Here is a 26,915-nt window from a genome sequence, read left to right as displayed (position 1 = left end):
GACACTGTACAGATTGTTCGTCGCGTAATCGCTGGTATCGAAAAGGTTGACGACGTCGCATTTTATCGCGTCGTATGTGTCATCGCACTTCAGCTGATACAAGAGGCTGTCGGTGTCCGTATAAAAAACCTTGCACTGATCGCCAAACTTCGCACGCATATACGCGTAATGAAATTCGTACAGACATACCTTCGACTCATCCAACACACTCATACTTTGTGCTGCGCTGTTGGTCCCGATCTTCACTTAACGATGACTCGGATCGATGTGTGTTCTGTCAAACGCTGTTCTCGATCTTGTCTTGACGACGCCTCGGCCCACTGTCTTACATATTTACACGTATACCCTTACCGTGACATGAAAAATACTGTATTACTCATACTTTTGCAAATGCACGATCAACGTACTGGCGATGCGCATGTATTTGCTCAGACGACCAGCTCTTGGAGCATTATCGCTCTGTGTTTTGTCTCAGGTTCGCGCGGTAGACATGATTTCAACTTGCATCTGCGCATGCGAATTGCGTGGCTGCGACGCGGCTGTCGCGTGTGTCATCTAGCCTTCGGACGAAAACAGGGTGACGGTCCACTTTGAATCTTCGCGCCTACGAGAACGCGCACGAAGATACTGTGGATTATTCTCGGAAGTGGACCTTCGATCATTATAGCTATATGTTTCTCGATAGGTGTTCGCGTAATTACCGAATTCATAATGTTCATGGACGTTTCGACTTGCATCTTCTACGCATAATAATAATAATAATGCATATATTTTGTCTGGAGACGAAGAAGGAGAGAGATAGATTCATATTGTACCTCTCTCTCGCACTCATTGTTCGAACGTCGCGACTCGTTCGCGGTCACGCCTGCACGTGTCACTACGGTTTGCACGGCTGCGACGCGGCTATCGCGTGCATCATCTAGCCTTAAAGCGATAGGAACTCTTTGAATTTTCGCGGTTCCGACAATGCGCGAAGATACTTCGCATTATTCTCGGAACTGGACCTTCGATCATTAGAACTATGTTTTTGGCGTGGTGATCACGCGATGGTCATGCAGGTTTCGACTTGTATCTTCTACGCGTAATATCTCCCTATGTTTTGTCTATGGGCCGAGGGAGAGATAGAGAAAAATTCAGCGGATCGTTTGGAATTTTCGCGCCTCCGACAACGCGTGGTGATTCACCTACGGTACGCCCCTCCTCCACGTCAACGAGTCGTGTTTCCCCTCCACTGCCTCAACCCCACGTCAACGGGTCGCGTTCCACCCAGTGATGTCAGAACCGTGGGTTTTCGCCCACAGGCGCTACCCCCACTCTATGACCAAGCGTACCCCCATTCTACGACCAAGCGTACCCCCTCCTAGCGCCTGTACCGCACCACACAAGCATACCCGTCCCTCTATCCGTGTCATTCGCGCTGCCTGGCCGGCGATCTCCGGCGAGAATTCGTTTTACCGACATTGAAGCGCTTGGGTCACATACAAAAAGTCCAGAGTTCAAATCCTGGTGCGGATATTCTACTTTGTTTCTTTAATTATTCTCTAATTTCTCTTTCTATATTCTCAGGAGAATAAAGACTTGAAAACTGTTAATTTACAAAGCATTTTCGAAGCTTGATTTGCTGTTAAAGATACGATTCCCTTCTGGCTTGTACCGCACCACTACAAGCGTACCCTTACTTTCTGTCCGTGTGCCGTACGCGCTGCCTGGTCGGCGTTCTCCGCCTAGAATTTATTTCACCGAGATCCTAGAGCTTGGGTCGCAAACAGAAAATCCGAGGTTCAAATCCCGGTGCGAAGAGTCTACATTTTTCATTAATTATTCTCTAACTTCTCTTTCTATATTCTCAGTAGCATAAAAACTTGAAAACTATTGATTTACAAAACATTTTCGCAGCTGGCTAATGACGATGTTGGTCTTCTGCCTTTTTTTTATACATAAACAGAGATTTAATATTATACATAAATAAGATTTATTTCTGTTTATGTATTAAAAAAAAGGCAGAAGAGCAACATCGTCCATTCGGCAATTGCGAAAATGCTGTGTAAATTAACAGTTTTCAAGTTTTTGTTCTACTGAGAATATAGAAAGAGAAGTTAGAGAATAATTAATGAAAAATGTAGACTCTTCGCACCGGGATTTGAACCTCGGATTTTCTGTTTGCGACCCAAGCTCTAGGATCTCGGTGAAATAAATTCTAGGCGGAGAACGCCGGCCAGGCAGCGCGTGCGGCACACGGACAGAAGGTAAGGGTACGCTTGTAGTGGTGCGGTACAAGCCAGAAGGGAATCGCATCTTTAGCAGCAAATCAAGCTTCGAAAATGCTTTGTAAATTAAAAGTTTTCAAGTCTTTATTCTTCTGAGAATATAGAAAGAGAAATTAGAGAATAATTAAAGGAAAAACGTAGAATATCCGCGCCGAGATTTGAAATCTGGACTTTTTGCTTGTGACCCAAGCGCTTCGATGTCAGTAAAACGAATTCTCGCCGGAGAGCGCCGGCCAGGCAACGCGTACGGCACACGGATTGAGGGACGGGTATGCTTGTGTGGTGCGGTACAGGCGCTAGGAGGGGGTACACTTCGTCGTAGAATGGGGGTACGCTTTGTCATAGAGTGGGGGTAGCGCCCGTGGACGAAAACCCACGGTTCTGGCATCACTGGTTCCACCTCCCCCGCCTCACCCGCTCGCCCTGCGTTGGTACAGAATCGGTGTAGCTTATTTACTTTCAAGAAGGGAGGATTGACCTTTTTGGAAATTTAGTTTCAGTGCGAAAAGACATTTTTGCACCATGAAAATGACAAATAATCTCTTATTATTTCAATATCGCGCCAAGGTCGCGTTTATAAAAATTTGAAAAAATATGTTTGGATTTTTCGAAGCCCTCTCTAAAATGAGACTTCCTCTAGGTTGGTGACTTTCAGACTGACTTCATAGCGTGCTGTAAAAGATCGCATTGCGCTCCGTTTCAGGTAATCGGCCTTATTCATTCAGTTCCAGAAATGATGTTTACAAATCACACCAATAAGTGTCATAACCTTCTCAATAATGTGTTATTTATATGTCTCGAACAGCCTTATTGGTCCACGTTTGGCCAATTACACTTTTCCATAATAATGAGATCGATGAATGTCTGCTTACTGCTTTTTCATTACTTATGAAATGAAAGTGTCAGTGTTCGATAGAAACCACGAGAGGGTGGTGGGCATTTTCTTCCAGCGTATAAAAAAAGTAAACTGCCCATAAGCGGATAACAAAGTAAAATATACACGGAAATATTTATGTTTAAATTTGTTTCTATTTGAACCAACTAGCAACTGGTCAAGTTGTTCATAGTGCGTCGAGTTTTATAGTTCATAATTCTAAAACTGCACGCTGTCAAAGTTTCAATTGTATAATCAAGCAGTGAATATAAAAACCGCAACATGTAAAAAGTTTTTCATTGTTTACTGTAAAATGTAATTAAGAATAATGTTCAAGCATTTCTGCTTAAAAGTATACTTCATAAAAATTACTGTAAAATGTACAAACACTCCATCGTCAGTTTACTAATTATATACCATTTGCGCAAATACCTACGCATAATTCCTACGCGTTTCGGGAGCCACGGAAAAAGAGAGCGCCGGGACTCGAACCCAAGCCGTCCATGTGCTGATCAGTCGCTTTAGCCACGGCTAGTGCCGACTCTCCGGAGTCTCTTAGTTCGGGCTCCCTCTTATGGTATGGGGGTTCCTGATCCCACAATAATTTATCGACCAAGTTCCTTAGTACTGGTTTGCATTTCCTCGTGATTATTTGTACAGCCGCTTTTACAGATGTTTAATTATACAGAAATAATTTTTTCGATTCTCGATATGTAAATATTTGATATCGCGTAATTGACCACACGATTCATCACTCATTTCACATTTACTACCGATTCATTAATCTATTATTTGTAAAATCTTTCTAATTTAGCGTAGCATGCATGTTTCACATCTGCCTTCTTCTAGAATACGATAGATTAGCGGTTTTTTTACGTTGTTATTGTATTGTAGCGGGACCAGAATCCAGAGGTCGATGTCGTGACGAATCAACCCAGAAGTCTAGCCAAGGTAAGTTCTTTTCTAAGTATCAGTGGTTCTTAGTTCCCTTAGTTTGTAAGATGAATATGAAAGGAACTCTGTTCCAACTGGATAACAATTATGGAATATTTTAGAATCTGTAGAATATTATATTTTTAACAATAAAAATAATATTACCATCCAGGTTTTGTCTGGTAGTTATTAGTCTGGACTCTTGTTTTTTATTTTTCTTTGACTTATTGACAGCCGAGAATTCACGATGTGGCCCTTAATTTTTGGTTTTATCTTTCTAGTGATTTGAAACTGTGACAATACAATAATTATACTTTTCCTTCTTGAAACATCATTGACTTTGTGAATCAATTTTATTTCCTGATATAATCCGAGGGTAGAAAGAAAACCATCTCGCATTTTTTATAATACATACCTAAGTATGGTAAAATAGTTGGAGCTGAGAACCATTGACACGAATCTGTAACGTGTTTGCATTGTTTGACTCATAATCATAATCATATCAGTGTCTCGGGTATTTAATTTTTTTTCCATTACGAATTTTACGTCTCTTGTGGTCTCAACGCAGGAATATACAGGATGCGGCCGAAGTGGTGGTACAAGCGAGCAGGAGGTGATTCTTTATGCAAAAATAGATCACACTATGGAACAAAATTTTTTCATCCGGGGCGTAGTTGAGCGTAGGCAGACATAAGACGAAATTGTAGAATAGTTTTTTTCGAATATGGTTTTCTTTTCAAGAAAATCAAGTTTGAAGATCTGACCTACCTTCAAATTGATGATTTCGAGATCAAATCGCATTTGAAAATAATTATTCTACAATTTCAACTCATCTGTACACAAGGCTTCATTCCGTCCGCAGTTGTATACCGTATTTACTGATAAATTCTGTTCCTTTCTAGTCGAGTGTATGCGTACTTGCAATTAGCGATTGTCTCGAAAACTAAGCCTCGGATGAAAAAACTGTATTCTACATTTTTGATTTATTTTTGCATAAGGAATCACTTTAATCACACGGCCGCACCCTGTAAAAAACGTGATTTGCAGGTAGGTATATACGCAACCGCTCAAAAGTTTCGATACACGTGTTAATGAAAAAAATACTCTTCAATTTGTACTGTTGTTGCTATGTTAATGCTTTATTTTTATTTTTCCACATGTGTAAGCACAGAAAATATCAAAATAGGTTACAACAAATTGAATGTTTTTTTTTAAAAAAGAAGTATATATGTCATACAGCACACTTCGTTGCGGCATCATTGCAGGAACGTTGCAGCAACCTTGAAATATTGCATGGTTGCAGTGCAATTGTAACGAGTTACCGCGGTAGGACAACGATTTTGTCCCCTACCGTGCGGCTACGCGAGGTAGCGAGACCGCGCTGCTTCAACGGTCTTGCCCCCCACCACTCGTCCGCAATTACCGGGAACCGGCGCGAGAGGGTTACGCACCAAGTAACTTTCTCGCTTCCAAAAATCAGTGGACGAGGACATATAGGTCGGGGGCAACGGCTTCTTTGACAGAGACCGCCTAGAGCGTTATTACGAGCAGTACGCCTCTCCCAGCGACCTTCTGTGTGATTCCACGTTCGTGTGCTGACACCAGCTCTTGTGAAAGACCAAGCCCTCGTGTAAGCACCAATTCTAATGTGTCGACAGACTGAGTCACTGCGCATTTTTAAACACTGCCCCAACACGGTTCCCAGAAGGACAGCGCGTGAGCCATCCTCTGAACGCAGGCCGTTATCCGCCATCGATCTCCCGAACAGATTTACCTCTATTCTCGAGAGCGTCCCTGTAGCCTCCGTCTCACTCACGGGTTGTGCCCACTGCGTGAACGGACCCCAGGCTCTCCGATTAGAGTCCAGTGGCAGGGTTGCCCCGCCACGACACCGAACAGTCAAATCGTCTTTCCTCTCCCACTTCGCCGAACAGCTACCGACGATCGCGATACGCACCGCGAAACAAACCACGACACGCACCGCGACACGCGCCGTACACACCGCGACTCACGATAGTTTTAAGGTTTAGGCTACGCCGTTTACACACTGTGCGCCAGCATAAACTTGGCCGGGATACTCTGTACATTGCTTTAAGACCGAATAAATTGTCGTACTCTACCTCTGCGTCTAGTCATCTAGCCATCAGATCGGCGGCCCTGGACAACCGTCCTGAACTCGCGATACGGTACCTCCAACGTCTCATCGGTAACCCCGCGAATAACGGTTACACAATGTTGCTGCAACATTGTATCAATGTTGCGGTTCAATATTGCAAGGCAACGTTCCTGCAATATTTCTGCAACGTTACGGCAATGTAATTTCCCCAATATTGCTACAACGTTGCTGCAACTATCATTTAAACCTAAAATATTTCCGTTGTTTAATGATATGAGAAAATATCTAAGGAAAAAAATGTTTGCTTCAGAGAGACATTTATTCTGACGGATTCAAATTTTCAGAATCATCGATTTTTTTTTAACAGGATGACGTATTTTCATTACTGTAACGTTATAGCCAATAAACATACAAATTCAACCGTGTATAATATGTTGTCCTTTTTGTCTAGCAATCATTTCTTTCCTGAGACATTTTCTCGTATCATTAAAAACAACGGAGATATTTTAAGTTTAAATGTTAGGTGACTCACCCTGTATATTTTATTGTGTAGAATGGCACAGGGTGGAAGTTGTAGTACATATTTGCAGTAGCGGACAAAAAGTTACCACTTCTTCGAACCACCCTACGTCTATTACTTTTTAATATCAACTGAAAACTGCAGTATGGTGCCTACTATACATATCTTGAAAGAGAATTAAAAGCTGTATAAAACTCCGTTACAGTTGAATTTATTTAACTAACAAACAAAAACCGTACCTAACAGTAAACAAGACAACACACTTTTAAGCCAACAAAAAGTTATCACTTTTAAACATTAATAAAAGAAATCTAATATTTTGTTGGGGCACCTTTTGCTTTTAGGACAACCTAAAAAGTTACGTGGCAACTTCTTTGTCGACCCCAAAAACTTGTTACCCCGTTCAATGTTATATAACACTTTTGTTTGTCAGTTAAATAAATTCAACTTTAACTGGGTTTTATGCAGTTTTAAATTCTCCATCAAGATATGCATATGACACTGCGTTCCACATTAGAGCGTACTCGTTTCGCGCAGGGATACTCTGTTGATTGGTGGTAAACCGGCAGAGAAAGTACTAGAACCAATCGCGTGTGTCAGATCCGTGGGAGCTGTGCAGATCGGTTGCAAATCGGTAGGGGTGTTGGTACGCTTTTATATGGAACGCAGTGTAAACATATGACAGTCCCAAATGTATGCTAAAAAAATAAAAAAAAAATAGAACAAATCGAAAAAATTGTAACTTTTTGTCCGCTAGTGTAGTGTAACAAAACCCTAATGCAGTTTGTCAAAATGAGCCTTCGTTATTGAATAATTTGAATTTAAAGTTTTGCAATCAATCAGTGGTGGTAGCCGTGGTGGTGAAGTGTTCGCCTACTACGCTATAGGTCACCGGGTCGAATGGGGGGGGGGGGAGTTTTCTATGAGAAAAAAACGGTCTGTATACTTCTATAATTCTGCACACATTCGACAATGTCGTCGCGTCCGTCAACGCGTTTTCATCGCAGGCCACCCCGACGCAAAGGAGTGGAAGAATAATTAAACTGAAGCACACACAACTGAACTGTATTGTTACACAGGGAAATATCGGTTACAAAGGCGCGACGCGTACGTCCGAACGCCATGGCGTTCGGTACCAGACCTCTTCTGGTCGGCCTCTCGATCGTCCTCTTGAAGGGGGTCGACCTTCTTCTATCTTCAGCTGCGAGCACCAGCAGGCCATGCACGGGCCTATACCCGGTGCTCGCAACAATATATATCCGCAAGGCAACGTTATATATATATATATATATATATATATATAACGTTTTGGCCCTACTGCCCGAAACGTTGCAGGATGCGGACATAGGAATATTTATGCAACGTTGCGGCAACGTTGCTGCAACGAGAGTGTGTTGTATGGGTATTATTAAATATCCCGTTCGTCAAATAACCACCTCGATAAGAATTTTGCATAAATTGGGCATCCTTGATACTAATTTCTGCAATATTTATTTTTTTATGTTTTTGTAATTATTGCGTAAAAGCTCCTGCAAGTGTTCTTTTAACCTTGATCATAAGGCCTTATTTTCACTTGCGTCTAACCTTGCGCGACTGATAGTCTATAAAATTCTCTGTTGTACATACAGGGTGTTCGGCTACACGTGGGGATAAATTTTAAGTATGATTCTAGACACCAGACTCAGACGAAAATCAAGAATAACAATACTGCGGTTGATGCTTCATTTGTTAGTTATTAGCTTTTAAATTATGTCTAAATGCAGGCAAATACGTGTGCAGCGGTGCATGAACAGTGCTTTTCTAAGCCATTGTCGCACGGGTTCACTCACCTGAAAGAAGTTACGACGAAATTTAACCACAATCGGCATGGCCACACGAATTGGCCTTAAGGGGGTAGGTTACCCTCAAAATTTTCGAAAATTGTTTTTTTTTAGAATTTTTGCATATTCTGCTAGCTACATTTTTCTGCGTCTTTTAAGCGCAACGAGGTCCCGAAATTCCAAAAATTGAAGGAGTTACAGCCAAAAACGTACGAGTCTGCACATGAGATCGCATAACGACAAAACTGCATGTCCAACTTTAGACGCGATTTCCTACGAACTACGTTTTTTAAGACGGTGAACATAAAATTTCGAAAAGTGCCCCAACGATTTGGACGAAAATTGAAAGAGAGTTGCAGAAAACCATTCCCTACTATGTGTCGGGAGCAGAATTTCGAGATAAGTTCTTAAAAAAAATATATATATTTTTTTCTTAAAAAAAATATATATATTTTTTTCATGTACGAAATCGATAAAATTGTATTTTTCAACATAAAAATTATATATATTTTTTTCGAAATTCTGTTTCCGACACATTGTAGAGACTTATCTTGCAGATTATAAAACCCTTTCGTTCTGTGTTTACAATAATTCACCTATCCGGAACAATGTTCACCATCAAACAGTGCACCGCGTACACGCATTTACGTTTTTAGTCAAAACTTTTATATAGATAGAGATATTTAGACTTTTATTTATTTTTTGTGTTAAAGCTCATAGAATAATGACTCAAATTGCGTTTTAACACGTTGACTGCCACGTCACCCGTATTCGGGTGACAGTAAAGTTTCTGATCGGGCCGCGTCACTCGTATCGGGGTGACGCTTATTTGACTACTTGCGCAGAACATTCGTATGTGTTTGAAAAGATACTTCGCAGAGGAAGTAACAAAACTATTGAATATTAATTGAAAGAGGTAGTCCATAACAGGAGTAGTCGGTGGTATGGAGTGCACATCAATTTATTAGAATAACACATATATATATATATATATATATATATATATATATATATATATATATAAAGAAAAATAAACTATAAGATAATAGAAACTTAGAACTGTAACGAAGCGCTCGCTTCGACGCTTGGGACGCAAGTGCCCGCATGCCCACGAGAGGGACTCTCACAAAGGGACTGGGTTGCGCACGCGTGGCAGGAAGAGCAAACTGGTTCAATCCCCCACTTTTGCTGTTCCTAATTTTAACCCTTTGGTACAGGCTTTATGAGCCGCGCATTTTAGGCCCTTCGTCATTACGTCCGCTAAATTTTCGTTGGAGGCGACGTATGACAATGTGACTGAGTTCTTTTCAACTTCCTCTCTTATAAAATGGTATGCTATATCTATGTGTTTAGTTCGCCGATTTTCGATACGGCTTTTTGAGAACTCTATTGCTGATTTGTTGTCGCAGTATATATTGCTAATTCCCGAGAAGTATTCATAAAGTTCTAGTTCGCTTAAAAACATTTTTAACCATGTTGCTTCCTTTGCCGCAGACGCTAACGCGATGTACTCGGCTTCCATGGTCGACATGGATACACACTTTTGTTTAGATGCTATCCATTGTACAGGGTTGGATCCTATCATTACAACCACACCTGTAAACGAATGCCGATCGTCCATATCGCCTGCCCAATCTGCGTCGCAAAAAATTTTAATTTCGGGCTTTTCGTCTATATCGTAACGCATAACGTATTTTTCAGTCTTGTATAAATAACGCAAAATATGCTTAGCCTGAGTCCAGTGTATCTCGCTCGGACATGAGTTGAACTGTGACAATTTTGTCACGGCAAACAAAATATCTGGTCTACTTCGCAAGGCTACATACATTAACGATCCTATTAACTCTCGATATGCCGTTATTCCGTTATCGTTTAACCGATCTGGTAATGAACTCTTTAAAATTTTTAAACCGGGTTCTAATGGGGTTGTCGCGCCCCTACAATCTTTCATGTTATACTTGCGTAACAAGGATTCTAAATATGGCGTTTGACTAAGTACAATGGAATTATCGTTTCTCTCTATCTTAACACCTAAGGCATGATTTATTTCCCCGAGATCTTTGGTTTCGTATTTCTCATCAATGAGTTTAACAAAGTTTTCTATCGACGTTAGTTCTTTCGCAAATATGAAAATATCGTCTACATAAATTACAGCTACGGTCCAGTGTCCTTTGATATAAACGCAATTGGATGAGCGCAATCTCTCAAACCTTTGTTCCGTGAAGAAGCCATCCAGTTCAGCATTCCAATTTCTGCCTGACTGTTTGAGTCCATAAATGGGCTTGTCTAGTTTTACGATTCTTCCTTCCTCATGTTTGTTCGACTGAGGTAGCTTCATAAAAATCTCCTCCTCAAGCTTTCCATAAAGATACGCGCATTTTATATCTAGCTGTCTAGTGTGCCAACCGAAAATACCTGAAATCGCTAATAACAACCTTATTATCGAAAAACTAGCTACTGGTGCATAGGTTTCGTGGTAATCTACCCCCTTTTGTTGGGTGAAACCTTGTGCTACCAATCTGGCCTTATATCTAAGTACTTTACCATCACAGTCTCTTTTTAATTTGAACACCCATTTACTACCTATAACTTCTCGGTCTGCTGGTAGGCTGTCAATGGTCTTCCAGGTTTTTCTTTGTATCAGGCTATTCAGTTCATCTTCCATAGCCCTTTCCCATTGCTTTGCTTGCGGAGACGACAAGGCTTCGTTTAGGGTATTTGGCTCCGTAATCTCCATAAGATTTAGTTCTATGCTTTCTCTGTCCTCTTCTTCAGCGTTGCTCGTTTGGTCCTCTTGCGGACGAGGTTTCCCTTTTCTTCCGTATGGATTCCTTACTATTTTCCTTGGTCTTCCAACCTTCCTTTTCAGCTGAGTATCCTTCACCCCCACTGTCTCCTTAGTCGGTTTATCGACTGTAGTTGAAATTTGCTGCTGCGTTGCTTCTTCCATGTCCGCGATCTGTGCATCAGTTTGTGGTCCATCTTCTTCTTCCGACCAAATGTCGTTATATGCAATAGTATCGTATTCATAGTCTATATTCTCGCGGTGCAACCATTCAAAACCCATCTTATCTTCTACGAAACGCACATGTTTGGTTACTATTACGTCCCGTTTCTTCGGGCACCATAGGCGGTAGCCTCTTGTCTGGGATGCGTAGCCGACTAATACGGCTGGAGTGGCTCTATCGTCCAACTTCCTCTGTCCTTGCTTTGGTAAATGTGCGTAAGCCAATGCTCCGTACGCTTTTAAGTGTTTTACACTTGGAGTTATTCCTGACCAAATAGCAAGTGGGACTTGATCCTTATTGGACGTGTGAACAACTCGGTTCCTGGCATACGCTGCTGTAGCGACGGCCTCAGCCCAAAATTTCTGAGGCAATCTGGCAGATTTCAACATTGACCTGGTTAAATCAAGTAGCGTTCTGTTGATTCGTTCAGCTATCCCATTCATCTGGGGTGTTTCGACGTTCGATCTTTCGTGCTTAATACCCTTCTCTTCAAAGTAGGTTCTTAGATCTTGGTTACAATATTCTTTTCCATTGTCGGAACGAAATCTCTTGACTTTCTTTCCCGTTTCGAGTTCCGCGCTGGCTATATATTTTTTAATACAATCCTTGATCTCATCCTTCGTCTTAAGAAACACCACTGTAACATACTTTGAAAAATCGTCGATGAATGTTGCAAAATATTGTCTCTCACCTAACGACCTGGTAGGCATCGGTCCACAGACATCCGAATGAATCAGCTCGCAAACATCCTTCGACTGTCTATTTCCAATTTTTTTACAAGGCATTTTTGTTGATTTCCCAATGTAACAATCTTCACATGCGTTTTCTTTAATTTTTGTATCTTCCAGTCCTCGAACTCGACTTGCTGTCTTTTCAATTGTCTTCATGTTTATATGGCAGAATCTGTGGTGCCATAATTTACTGTCTTGTATGGCTACGCTATGAGATTCCAATATTTCTCTCTGGTTCCTAATCGCGTTTGCACGAACTATGTACAAATCATTTTGTCTGTCTGCTATGCACATAAGTTTCCTACCTCTGCTTGTATCATAAATACTTGCTTTTCCGTTTTCAAATACAATTTCTTTGGCTCTTCGCTCGATTTGGGAAACAGACAATAAATTTTTTCTAATACGAGGTACGTAATATACATTATGTAATGTTATTTCCTGTGTTCTATTACCAATGAAGGCTTTTATTATGATATCACCTATTCCTTCGGTTTCCAGTGTGAGACTCTTTTCTCCATTGGATTCAGCAGCTGTGTTGATTGGTTCCAAGCGAGTTTCCTTGAATTTTACGAACCAGTCTCTTTGCTTACATACATGGTGCGTACATCCGCTATCAAGGATCCATGTATCTTCTATGTCTATATTGTTAAGTGATACCAAAAATCCTTCGTTGCTTTCCTTCTTCTGGCCATTGTGGTTCTGACTTTTGGTTTTGTTTTTGAACCAACAGTTCTGTATATTATGGCCTGTTTTCCTGCAATGCGAACAAAAAGGAGGTTTTGGTTTATGTGTTTGATATGTACCTTTGTGTGTTGTCTGCTTTGGTCCCTTTCGTAGATTCAATGCTTCCATGCGGTCTTCGTTGTTATCAGTGCATCTGGATTTACGCCTGTCATACTCAGTCAGTAGTATTTTGGTTATTTCTGACGAAGTAAACTGTTTATCTGGTAAGTTGGCTAGAGACATGTTTAAATTTTCGTAATCGTTTGGCAATCCAGCTAGTAGAGTGTACGCTGTGTCATCGTCTCGCACTTCGCAGTCCGCTTCGTTGAGATTTTTTACAATTATTTTAACTCGAGATATGTATGATGACATTGACTCGTCTTCCTTCATTCTGGACTGGTAAAGTTGTTTCTTTAACTGCAATATCCTGATTCTGGATTTCGGCTGATGCACTTGCTCTAAGGCAACCCATGCGTCACGTGCGTTTGTGCATTCTTCAATATGAACCTGTTGGTTAGGTTCAATGTGCAACCCAATGGCTGCTATTGCTTTATCATCTTGAGATTGATATGCTTTCCTTAGTTCATCCGTGGTCAAAATCGCTAAATCATCTTTCCTAAGCACGTGGTCTAGTAGTCCCTTGCCCTTGAGAAACCATTTCATTTCTATCTTCCATGTGCGGTAATTATTATCTGATAACTTCTCAATCCGTAAACTTGATTGCTTATCAATATCAGCCATTGTTTTGTCAAATTCTTCTCTTTAATTCGCTTTAGTAAATTATCAGACTCACCGAACGTGTATGCTTGACCACGTGGCTTATTTTAGGTTAAATCGTCCACCTTTTACGTTCCTGGGCCCATAACCATTGAAAGAGGTAGTCCATAACAGGAGTAGTCGGTGGTATGGAGTGCACATCAATTTATTAGAATAACACATATATATATATATATATATATATAAAGAAAAATAAACTATAAGATAATAGAAACTTAGAACTGTAACGAAGCGCTCGCTTCGACGCTTGGGACGCAAGTGCCCGCATGCCCACGAGAGGGACTCTCACAAAGGGACTGGGTTGCGCACGCGTGGCAGGAAGAGCAAACTGGTTCATTAATTAATATATACTATATTAATTAATATATACTATATTAATTAATATATATACTATATTAATTAATATAACTTTAATTTATAATAGAATATTTTTTAGTATAAACTATTGTTATAAAAGTAATACGAAAATGGTTTATTAAGAAAATTATGTAGAATGCAAAACTTTAAAACATTCTATACAAAGCTGGGGTTGGTCGGGACAACGTGGACAATAAGTTGTTGTTTTCTTTAAATTCTCTCGTGTCTTTAATCTGCCCATTCGACGGCTTTTATCTGCATAACATTGTTTGCATGCACGTCTAATACTTCCTCCGGAATCATTTTTTCGAACGGCGATATCATGCTGACTCCGACGAAGACAAGGATTTGTTGTATTTTCAGTCAACCCAAATAATTTTGCAGCTAATATTTCCCTAAATCTTCTAATATTTACATCCTTCTTTGTTGCAATTTTGTAAACCGTCAAAGCATTTACAACAGAAATTCCCAGAAGTAGTTGAATGCCAAGCTTTCGGTACCACCTGATTCCTTTTCTAATTGTGGTGGCATAAGAAACCATTTGGTCGGAATAATCTACAGGGTGTCCCAAAAATGTCGGAGTTCCTTGAAAGGGGTGACTCAGGGGGTGATTTGAAACAACTTTTTCCTTAGCGAAAATATTGTTCGAAGCTTCGTTAACGAGATATTAACAAAAACCCCCGACCAATCAGAGCGCGCGCCTTCCGTCCGAGCTCCCGTTGTAGCGTTGGCTACGCGGCAGGCGGCTGCGCTTGTACTACGAAGGTATGAACAAGCAAGTCGGCATGCACCGAAGGAAATCGCGTTACACAGTTTTACTTTAAAGCGGAATCTTAAATAATAATTGTTTGAAGTGAGAGGACAAGAAATACGCAAATTTCGTTTTCAAATAAGGCATAAACGAAAAGGTAATGTAACAAAAAAAGCGTGACAAGTGATCATAATTCGTTATTGAGGTAAAAATCCGTAGTTTAATCACGGCCAACATAACTAAATTTAAAAAATAATATTAGGTGTATGAATAAATTCTTTCAGACTGGATTTACATAATCGGTATAAAGCAACCGAATTTCTATCGCAGTGATATTCGTAAGCTACCAGAAAATTGGCAAAAGGTAATTAACAATAATGGAAATTATTTCGATGATTGAGTTGTTTTTACTTTATTTTTTTTAAATCAAACTGTTATTGAACCCTAAAATCGAACAGAATTCATTTCTACACCTAATAATCACTAATAAATTAAATAACACTCACACCTACGGGCATTCCTTTTCTTCCTTTTCGGAAACCTGTGTCACTAAGTAGGTCACTGTGCCGATCCTGGTCATCGGTGGACGAAAAGATTTATGGTAGGGTTGCGCCCACTGCTCAGCTGATCGCAGGTATAACACCACCCGAAAGTAAGGATCGCAACGTCAAGTGCATCCGGGTTAATGTACCGAATATTCACTTCACTGCACGGCCACTAACACTGATCACTTAATTTACTTTTCATGGAACGTGTTGTTCCTACGTTATAAAATTGGTGACCCCGAAAGGGGCCGATTACTGTTATTTGAGCAGTTGCTCGATGTGACCACCCTCAGCGTCTATGCACGCCTCAGCGCGTACAATCACTTGCCTTTGGACGGCCAGCAATGTTTGTGGCGTAATATTTGCTACTGCAGCGTGAATTCGAACAACTATGTCTTCCAGTGTATCCACTGGCTGACGGTACACCTCATCCTGAAATGATTGTTGTACAACAAATACAAAACGTAAGTAAAAAAAGAATACTTATAAGAAAAAGTAACAGCAATAATGAAATTACCTTCAGGTAGCCCCAGAATAAAAAATCCAGCGAGGTCATATCCGGTGACCGTGGGGGCCACGCAACAGGACCGCCGCGGCCGATCCACCTGTCCTGGACGGTTTGATTTAGGTAGTCGCGGGCAATTGTGGCGTAGTGAGGTCCAGCCCCGTCTTGCTGATAGAACATGGTCCGTCGGATCTCATTTGGAATATGGTTCATGAGATCCGGCAGAACATGCTCTAAAAACACTTTATACGCTGGGCCGTCCATCCTGTCTGGCAGCATGTACGGCCCAACGATGTACTCGCCACAAATGCCGGCCCATACATTAATCGACCAACGGACTTGTGCTGCGCGTGTCCGAAGCGCTAGTGGATTCTCGTCGCTCCACAAATGCCGATTGTGGGAATTGAAGCACCCTTCCCTATTGAAGAGTGCTTCGTCCGTCCACAATATGTATTTGCAGAACGACGGATTCCGCTGCACTTCTCCCAACAGCCACACTGAATACTCAACCCGCTGGTCGCCATCCCCGGGGTGCAAATGTTGCACCCGTACATAGCTGTACGGATGCAACATGTTTTCTCTCAGAGTTCGGTGTACCGTCATTCTGCTGGCACTAGAAGAAAATGCAGAAACATCCATTATTAGATAACATTTGTTTTCCTCAATTAATAATTGCTGCAGTTATCTTGTACTGTGACTTACTCTAGGCGGCGGCTCAAGTCGCGCACGCTGAGGGTTGGATCATCGTTTATGGCGTCCAACACGTTCTCTTCTACCGTAAGGTTCCGCGCGGCTCTGGGTCTACCCACGTTACTGCCTCGCGGCATCATCGACCCCGTTGAGTATAATCTTGACGCTAAACGTCGAATTGTACCCTCGCTGGGGGTTTGGATGTGCGGGTATTCCCGTGCAAATGCACGCACGGTAGCACTTGCGTCCCCGTTGTTTCGGGCGTACACCCAGAACATCGCGTAATATTCTTGAGCGGAGAACATTTCTGGGACGAGATTGCTAGCTGACTAACAGGATTTTTTCCAAGCAACTTCCTCTACCCCCAAGAAGTTTCTCTCGTTACATTATGAGTTAACTCCCACCAGAACAAGAGGCTTTAGGTAAAAAGAAGCCAGCACATTTTCGAAACACACGTGCTTTGCAGAAGTGCAACGAAGGAACCATCCTACACTTTCACAAAAGCCCGTGCTCCGTCCTTTTACTGCCAATGTACCCGTTGCTTCGAGATAGACAGCAGACACCACGTATTTCGGTTCGAAAGGGTCCGAAGAGAGGAGAAGCAGAAAGTCTTCGAGTGGCTATAAAGAAGAAAAGGCATACCATTCCTGTTTCCGTTTTCCGATACCTCGAGTTCACGTCCGCTACGAGGCGTAACCAATTATGTCATAAATTGTCCAAAACTGTAGGAAACAGTTCTCTACCGCCGACTAGCGGGACAATACGGTCATAAACCGCGACCCTGGCGAAATGCTCTGGCCGATCAGCCTGATTAGTATTAAATACGCCTCGCGGAGTGGCACAGGAAGAAAGGGGGTAACTCGCTGACTGCGTGTAGTCCCACCTGCTTCGTCCTTCCTTCCAATTAAAGGCAGGACCCTTATCTCTCGAGTATAAGCACGCGCTCGAATTTCAAAACAAAAGCACGCGTTGACGTATTCCGTGCGAGAAAAGGTGGGCATGAATTCCGATTGGTCGTAACCTAACCAATCTGCCCTGCATCCCTCCCAAACGGCCACTGTTTTGAAGAGGCCTTGTTCACAGCCATGTCTCCTCCACAAGACCCACCAGTGTTTATACACGCACTCGAATTTCAAAACAAAAGCACGCATCGACGTATGCCGTGCGAGAGAAGGTGGGCCTCAGGGAGGAGACATAGCTGTGAAGAGGGCTTCTTCAAGTCCGTGGTCGTTTGAGAGGGATGCAGGGCAGCTTGGTTAGGTTACGACCAATCGGAATTCATGCCCACCTTTTCTCGCACGGAATACGTCAACGCGTGCTTTTGTCTTGAAATTCGAGCGCGTGCTTATACTCGAGAGATAAGGGTCCTGCCTTTAATTGGAAGGAAGGACGAAGCAGGTGGGACTACACGCAGTCAGCGAGTTACCCCCTTTCTTCCTGTGCCACTCCGCGAGGCGTATTTAAAACTAATCAGGCTGATCGGCCAGAGCATTTCGCCAGGGTCGCGGTTTATGACCGTATTGTCCCGCTAGTCGGCGGTAGAGAACTGTTTCCTACAGTTTTGGACAATTTATGACATAATTGGTTACGCCTCGTAGCAGACGTGAACTCGAGGTATCGGAAAACGGAAACAGGAATGGTATGCCTTTTCTTCTTTATAGCCACTCGAAGACTTTCTGCTTCTCCTCTCTTCGGACCCTTTCGAACCGAAATACGTGGTGTCTGCTGTCTATCTCGAAGCAACGGGGACATTGGCAGTAAAAGGACGGAGCACGGGCTTTTGTGAAAGTGTAGGATGGTTCGTTCGTTGCACGTCTGCAAAGCACGTGTGTTTCGAAAATGTGCTGGCTTCTTTTTACCTAAAGCCTCTTGTTCTGGTGGGAGTTAACTCATAATGCAACGAGAGAAACTTCTTGGGGGTAGAGGAAGTTGCTTGGAAAAAATCCTGTCAGTCAGCTAGCCATCTCGTCCCAGAAATGTTCTCCGCTCAAGAATATTACGCGATGTTCTGGGTGTACGCCCGGAACAACGGGGACGCAAGTGCTACCGTGCGTGCATTTGCACGGGAATACCCGCACATCCAAACCCCCAGCGAGGGTACAATTCGACGTTTAGCGTCAAGATTATACTCAACGGGGTCGATGATGCCGCGAGATAGTAACGTGGGTAGACCCAGAGCCGCGCGGAACCTTGCGGTAGAAGAGAACGTGTTGGACGCCATAAACGATGATCCAACCCTCAGCGTGCGCGACTTGAGCCGCCGCCTAGAGTAAGTCACAGTACAAGATAACTGCAGCAATTATTAATTGAGGAAAACAAATGTTATCTAATAATGGATGTTTCTGCATTTTCTTCTAGTGCCAGCAGAATGACGGTACACCGAACTCTGAGGGAAAACATGTTGCATCCGTACAGCTATGTACGGGTGCAACATTTGCACCCCGGGGATGGCGACCAGCGGGTTGAGTATTCAGTGTGGCTGTTGGGAGAAGTGCAGCGGAATCCGTCGTTCTGCAAATACATATTGTGGACGGACGAAGCACTATTCAATAGGGAAGGGTGCTTCAATTCCCACAATCGGCATTTGTGGAGCGACGAGAATCCACTAGCGCTTCGGACACGCGCAGCACAAGTCCGTTGGTCGATTAATGTATGGGCCGGCATTTGTGGCGAGTACATCGTTGGGCCGTACATGCTGCCAGACAGGATGGACGGCCCAGTGTATAAAGTGTTTTTAGAGCATGTTCTGCCGGATCTCATGAACCATATTCCAAATGAGATCCGACGGAACATGTTCTATCAGCAAGACGGGGCTGGACCTCACTACGCCACAATTGCCCGCGACTACCTAAATCAAACCTTCCAGGACAGGTGGATCGGCCGCGGCGGTCCTGTTGCGTGGCCCCCACGGTCACCGGATATGACTTTGCTGGATTTTTTATTCTGGGGCTACCTGAAGGTAATTTCATTATTGCTGTTACTTTTTCTTATAAGTATTCTTTTTTTACTTACGTTTTGTATTTGTTGTACAACAATCATTTCAGGATGAGGTGTACCGTCAGCCAGCGGATACACTGGAAGACATAGTTGTTCGAATTCACGCTGCAGTAGCAAATATTACGCCACAAACATTGCTGGCCGTCCAAAGGCAAGTGATTGTACGCGCTGAGGCGTGCATAGACGCTGAGGGTGGTCACATCGAGCAACTGCTCAAATAACAGTAATCGGCCCCTTTCGGGGTCACCAATTTTATAACGTACGAACAACACGTTCCATGAAAAGTAAATTATTGATCAGTGTTAGTGGCCGTGCAGTGAAGTGAATATTCGGTACATTAACCCGGATGCACTTGACGTTGCGATCCTTACTTTCGGGTGGTGTTATACCTGCGATCAGCTGAGCAGTGGGCGCAACCATACCATAAATCTTTTCGTCCACCGATGACCAGGATCGGCACAGTGACCTACTTAGTGACACAGGTTTCCGTAAAGGAAGGAAAGGAAGGAAAGGAATGCCCATAGGGGTGAGTGTTATTTAATTTATTAGTGATTATTAGGTGTAGAAATAAATTCTGTTCGATTTTAGGGTTCAATAACAGTTTGATTTAAAAAAAAATAAAGTAAAAACAACTCAATCATCGAAATAATTTCCATTATTGTTAATTACCTTTTGCCAATTTTCTGGTAGCTTACGAATATCACTGCGATAGAAATTCGGTTGCTTTATACCGATTATGTAAATCCAGTCTGAAAGAATTTATTCTTACACCTAATATTATTTTTTAAATTTAGTTATGTTGGCCGTGATTAAACTACGGATTTTTACCTCAATAACGAATTATGATCACTTGTCACCCTTTTTTTGTTACATTACCTTTTCGTTTATGCCTTATTTGAAAACGAAATTTGCGTATTTCTTGTCCTCTCACTTCAAACAATTATTATTTAAGATTCCGCTTTAAAGTAAAACTGTGTAACGCGATTTCCTTCGGTGCATGCCGACTTGCTTGTTCATACCTTCGTAGTACAAGCGCAGCCGCCTGCCGCGTAGCCAACGCTACAACGGGAGCTCGGACGGAAGGCGCGCGCTCTGATTGGTCGGGGGTTTTTGTTAATATCTCGTTAACGAAGCTTCGGACAATATTTTCGCTAAGGAAACAGTTGTTTCAAATCACCCCCTGAGTCACCCCTTTCAAGGAACTCCGACATTTTTGGGTCACCCTGTATACCACACTTTCCTGCATTATATTCAACAACAGCTAGTGGTTTGAGTGTTGCAGGCGTCTGTTGACTTGGAGAAACAGTACGAATGCTACGATTTTTTTTTGTCCTTGGTACCATGATAGGAGCGTGTTTTGTTGATAAAATTCTTACGTCCCGTGTATGTCTCCACTTGAGTACCACAATCCCGTTATCATCGTCTTTGGATACCATCTCCCCTTTTCTGAGTTTGCAATGAAGAATATTTTTGGGAGGAATTTTTTGTTATTCGTAAGTGTTCCAACTACATGGGTTTTGCGGTTTAGGCATGATGTTGCTTACTCATAACTCGTGTAAAAATTATCAATATACAATGTGCGTCCTTGGTGAAAAAGTGTTTCTGCAAGCTGAAGACTTACATTATGTGCCAATCCCGTTTCTCTAATACCATCAGCTGATTTACCTGAGTAAATTTTCATCGCCCATGTATATCCCGTGCTTGAGCATAATTTAAATAATTTAATTCCGTACTTGTGCGCTTTATTTGGTATACAGGGTGTCCCACTAAGGAATGAACAGCGCGATATGTCTTAAAGTATTGTCGATACAAATATAAAAAAAAATAGGGAATTGCATGGTTCGAGGGGGCCCATTTATTAGCGCGAACGAATTTTGTTTTCGATTATTATTTTAAAAGATACGATGGTCAAGTTCGGTTTTTCAAATGGAACTATTTTTTTTGAAGACCTGAGTTGATAGTGCGTTCCAAGACAAATTCAATAAGCTTTAATGTATACACTTTATTTCCACTGATTTTTAAGATATTTCGCTTGCAAATTTACTGATTTTCACTTGCAAGAAACCCTTCTGGAATGGCAAAAACCGGGGGCGGTCTTACTGGCGCCACGGGTGGCACTGCCTGTTGAAATGGATACTTACCTGCCAAAGGTCTACGCCAGAAATGGCAGGCCCAAAGGCTGGACAATTCTTTTCCGTCAGAAATGCTACTTAGGTAGGTACATCTGCGGTATCGAGAAGCGCATCGTTACTTTTATTTCGCACTTGCTTCTACGCTCGGATGGCCGGTTCTTTTGGGAGGGATGCAAGTTGGATTGGTTAGGTTAGGAGGAGTGAAAGTTGCTAGACTAAATTTCAACCATAGGGAGCAGATTGTATCAGAATCAATCCAACTTGCATCCCCCCCCCCCCAAAAGAACCGGCCATCCGAGCGTAGAAGCAAGTGCGAAATAAAAGTAACGATGCGCTTCTCGATACCGCAGATGTACCTACCTAAGTAGCATTTCTGACGGAAAAGAATTGTCCAGCTTTTGGGCCTGCCATTTCTGGCGTAGACCTTTGGCAGGTAAGTATCCATTTCAACAGGCAGTGCCACCCGTGGCGCCAGTAAGACCGCCCCCGGTTTTTGCCATTCCAGAAGGGTTTCTTGCAAGTGAAAATCAGTAAATTTGCAAGCGAAATATCTTAAAAATCAGTGGAAATAAAGTGTATACATTAAAGCTTATTGAATTTGTCTTGGAACGCACTATCAACTCAGGTCTTCAAGAAAAAAAATAGTTCCATTTGAAAAACCGAACTTGACCATCGTATCTTTTAAAATAATAATCGAAAACAAAATTCGTTCGCGCTAATAAATGGGCCCCCTCGAACCATGCAATTCCCTATTTTTTTATATTTTTATCGACAATACTTTAAGAGATATCGCGCTGTCCATTCCTTAGTGGGACACCCTGTATATTGTCTGAAAATGAGTCTTCCGCGCCATGGAATCAACGTTTCATCAATAACAATGTGTTCTTCAGGCGTGAATATTTTGTTGATACTTTCCCTCCAGTTTGTCGAAAAGTGGACGTATTTTTCCAAGTCGATCATTACGGACAATGGACACATTATTGGCAAAATGAAAATTACTCAATAGTCACTCGAATCTATTTCGTGACATTATAGTACGCGGTAATTGAAAATTATACAGTGGGATTTTCGACCAATAATTGGCAATGGGGTTTACTTTTACAACTCCCATATATAAAATCAGTCGCAAGAATTTTTTTATTTCTTCGGGATTAGTGGGTTTCCACTTATGCATCCGTGAACACGGTGTTAGGTCAGATTTATTTAACTTTTGTTCCGTGTATCTATTTGTTTCTGATACAAGTAAGTCTATTATTTCGTCATCAACGAACAGCACAAACACATCATATGGATGAACGTCACCTGGTAATTGCCTAATGAGACCGCCCGTTTCGGAAAAATAAAGTGACTCCTGCCGACCACTAAATTCATTCCATTCACCGAATTCAATTGTATTTTCCTCGGTATCATCAGTTCTTCTGTCTTCATCAGTGACCAATTTTTGCAAAATCTCGTCAATGGAATCTTCATTACATTCAGTATCACTACCATTGCACTGATCAATATCCGAATCGGAATCAGATGATGTAATTCTATTTACATTTCTATTTCTAGGAAATTTGATTTCTTCCTCATCGCTGCTATTTGAATTTGTGTAAGCCTCGTAAAACCTTTCTTGTTCACTGCTATTTTACTCTCTAACAAATAAGTTTTTCCTTTTTCTTTTCGAGATTTCAACGAATTAGGGTAGAGATTTTAAGTTATACCGCTCGTTACTCGGCAAAGAGTCAAACTGATCCTGTACAGTGGCGAGATGAGAAACAAATGCGAAGTAACGAAAATTAGTGACCGAGAATGATACCATGGAAACAAACGGGGCGGGAGGTTATTCTTGCGACAATCAGCGATTCGCATTTTTAAATATCGGTGGGAATACCCAGCAGAATACGCTTCGTACAGCGGTACTCGTGGCCTGAAGGAGATTTCACTGTAAACGCGCGCGGCAGTCAACGTGTTAAAAAAGGCCTGTTTTGGGGCTATCAAAGGTAACCTACCCCCTTAATCCGAAATTAAAGGGTGCTTACCTACTCGCTAAAATCCATTGTTTCCATTATTTCTACTGTTGTAGTCCATTGTATTATCGAGACACACGCGCGCAGAAATCCCATAAAATGCAAAATCACACAACCCCCAAAATGAATAAATATCAAATCTCTTACTCTAAAACGTGTAAAATTTAAAAAAAAACACACACACACACAAATTTACCCGCACTAGAACTTGCCACGAAAAAAAACAGGTTTACACGTGCTCAGGCAATTGAAATTAATAACTCTCCATAAATAATCTTAGAATAAGTTTTTTTACGTAAATTCGCGGGTCGACTGAATGTTTGTTTACTTCACGATGTGTCGATGCTCGTTCAGATAACTTAAAATCGGCAGACTTGTGTGACTATGAGAAGTACCAAACGAAATGCTCGTTCATGAAATGAGCGCTAACTTGAACGAGCCGTGCCGCGAGCAGGTCGGTTCGCAGTTGCTTTCTTTCCCGATTATTGCAGTCTGATAATACTTGAACTTTCTCAGCATCAAAACTGAAGGGAACTCTCTTGGGTTGACAGACTTGGGTTGGTCAGTCTTGCCAAATTCTGCGAATGCTGTACATATCTACGTCAACCAAGCAAGCATACACAAATTAAACTCATACAACTGTTTTCGTTTTGGTGATCTTCATATTCAACCTCGGTCCGTCGATATTAATTTAATTCAACGTGGCACGTTGGTTATTACTGTGGCATTCGATTTTTTCTGCTTTTCCGCTTTTTTTTATGAATATAATGAAAGTTTTTTATGCTCATCATTTTACTGTACATTTATTATATCTTAAACTATGAACACATATTTTTTAGGTTGAAAAAATATGAAATAATGCTCGTGCCACAGCCCATGAAAGTCGACCACCTCGGAAAAAATGCTCGATTTGTTGCCATGATTCTGATCGTTGTGTTTATCCGAAATGAAAAGCCCAAAATATTCCTAAATTATTCGGGCACGACTATCGTTGGTAGCAGATGTGGGTTGAAATTTCAATAATTCCTAAAATGGCTGCAATTTGAATATTATATTTATAATTTTGTGATTTTTCTGCCGTTTCGGGTTATAAACTTAAAAAAAAAAAAATAGAAAAGAAACATATTTTGACCTAATTATACTAGGGATGAGAGCGACACATCTGTCGAAGATGTGTCCAATCGGTCATGTAGAATTTGAGATATCGTGGCAACTATTTGCTAAAACACCGTTCTAAGAAAAATGCGTTTAATGTTTTGCAAACAGTTCTAGTGAAGAAAATTCTACTTACACCTAATCTGCCACGCCTGGTTCGTAATAAAAATCTTTCATTATGTCCATAAAAAAATTCCTGAAAAAAAGTTTAAAAATTCGGATGTCGCAGTAGAATACCCCCTTAAGAGTTATCAGTTTCAATTGTGTGACTGCGTGTAAATCTGTTTTTTTTTTGTGCGTGTTCAGTGCGGGTAAACTTGTGTTCTTTCTAAATTTTGTACAGGTTTGACTACAAGAGATCTAATTTTCTTGCATGTGTATCGATAGCACAATGGACTACAGTGGATATAACAGAAAACAATGAATTTTAGCGAGTAGGTAAGTACCCTTTAATTTCGGATTTAGTGTCGTGGAATCCTGTGGTCATACTGATTGTCGGTAAATGGCGTCATAACTTCTTTCAGGTAAGTGACCCCGTACGACAGTGGCTTCGACACCACTGCTTGACCTCGCGCCTGACATGCCCCTCGTGTACCGCTACACGCGGAGAGCCTGCTTTTAGGCATATCTTTAAACGCTTATATCTAACAATCGATGCCTCAACGGCAATATCGTTATTCTTGATTTTCTTCTTATTCTGGTGTCTAGAATCGCCCCTTAAATTTATTCCCACGTTTCGTCGAACAGGGGTATATGGCCCAATTTCGCCGGCGTTAGCTTCATTTAGACACAGAAAGGAAGATGTAGAAAAGGAGGCTAATATTTTTATAAATTAGACCCTTTCAAGTGGAGGAAAACGTCGTGCGCGGCGCGCCGTGGCATTAGTGGGACCCTGCCTTAACGGTCGCGCGCGACTGTAATGTGCAGCGCGACTCATCCCGACTCCTCAGCGGCCATTGTGATACTGATTGTGAGAAAATTTGCCGCCGTGCGATGCTTAATCGTGTTATTTGAGTTATTTTGCATCGCGTGTTGTTTACGGTCACACGCGAATAAAGTCCATTTCATATATATTGGCCGGTGAGTTCGGTTTCGCGAGCAGCGCGCGAGGAGAAATCAGCCACCACCACCTGACAATCGTGGATGGGCAGTTGAAGTTGTTGGGCACCCGAAGGGTATGGTGGGGTAACGGGAACGTTGCTCGGCTCCGCCTGAACGAAGCCGTGTGGCTGTTGTTTAGTCTTAGCGTAATAGTTGTGTGCGTTACGAAGCTGTGCGTAGACCAATACGAGTTGAAGCTATCGAGAAAGAATCAATGTTCTGACCAATAAAACTCCTAAATTTGTTCGCATCTCACGCACACTTATTCTGATGTATGTATTTCTACGCTAAGAACTCGGTTTGGCCTACACGTCAAGAGCTTGGCGCTATCCCCGCCACATCTGACTCGCTCCTGTTCTGCGAAGGCGAAAGCGAGATGGAACGAGAGCGTGTCAGAGGGACTGAAAGCTAGCGAGCAACGGTACGAGACAGATGACGCGTTGATACATACTTTGTCTCGCTCCGTTTTTCATACACCTGATACTCCGTTCTTTGCGTGCGCGCCGGGCATGAGTGTGTTTAGACTCGCTTTCATTCCATCTCGCTCTCGCCTTCGGCAAGAAAGAAGCGAGAAACGACCACTCGGAATCGTGTCCCGTCTATGTAGTTAAAGTGGTGGGGATGATTCGCTGCACGTGTGCGTACCTCAGGGGCACCGAATCCCCACCGCTCGACGGGCAGGCGTAGCCCGAGAAAGAGTGAGAACGTAGAGCAGCGCTGCTCAAGGTCGCTCCCGCGGGAGATTGGGGTTCGCCCTCTCTCGTCCGCGTTGGCAGGAATACCGCGCGATGCTAACCGCGTAGACGCTAGCCCGGCTAGACCGTCATGGTAGCCTTCTTAGCGTCGCGCGGTCTCCTTGACAACGGAAGACACGCTGTGCGAGAGAAAGATTGGAAGGGGA

At 42.2% G+C, this 26,915-nt stretch overlaps 1 protein-coding gene and 1 long non-coding RNA gene across 3 annotated transcripts in view; one reads left to right on the top strand and one right to left on the bottom strand.

Moving 5' to 3' along the window:
- LOC143367054 (dnaJ homolog subfamily C member 5) overlaps positions 1–26,915 on the top strand; it is a 357,446-nt gene that overhangs the window by 113,221 nt on the left and 217,310 nt on the right. The window contains exon 5 of one of the 2 annotated variants that reach the window (XM_076808671.1): positions 4,036–4,092. The exons of the other annotated variant lie outside the window; for it this stretch is intronic. Within the exon in view, the coding sequence (XP_076664786.1) occupies positions 4,036–4,092 (57 nt within the window). The remainder of the gene's footprint in view (positions 1–4,035; positions 4,093–26,915) is intronic. 2 annotated transcript variants of the gene reach the window in all.
- The window catches only part of LOC143367113 (uncharacterized), a 142,401-nt gene that overhangs the window by 91,920 nt on the left and 23,566 nt on the right, over positions 1–26,915 (bottom strand). The window lies entirely within an intron of this gene.

The sequence above is a fragment of the Andrena cerasifolii genome, chromosome 3 (assembly GCF_050908995.1).
Source record: "Andrena cerasifolii isolate SP2316 chromosome 3, iyAndCera1_principal, whole genome shotgun sequence".
NCBI classification, from domain to species: domain Eukaryota; kingdom Metazoa; phylum Arthropoda; class Insecta; order Hymenoptera; family Andrenidae; genus Andrena; species Andrena cerasifolii.
The sequence above is the reverse complement of the archived record's forward strand: the minus strand, read 5'-3'. Positions and strand labels throughout refer to the sequence as shown.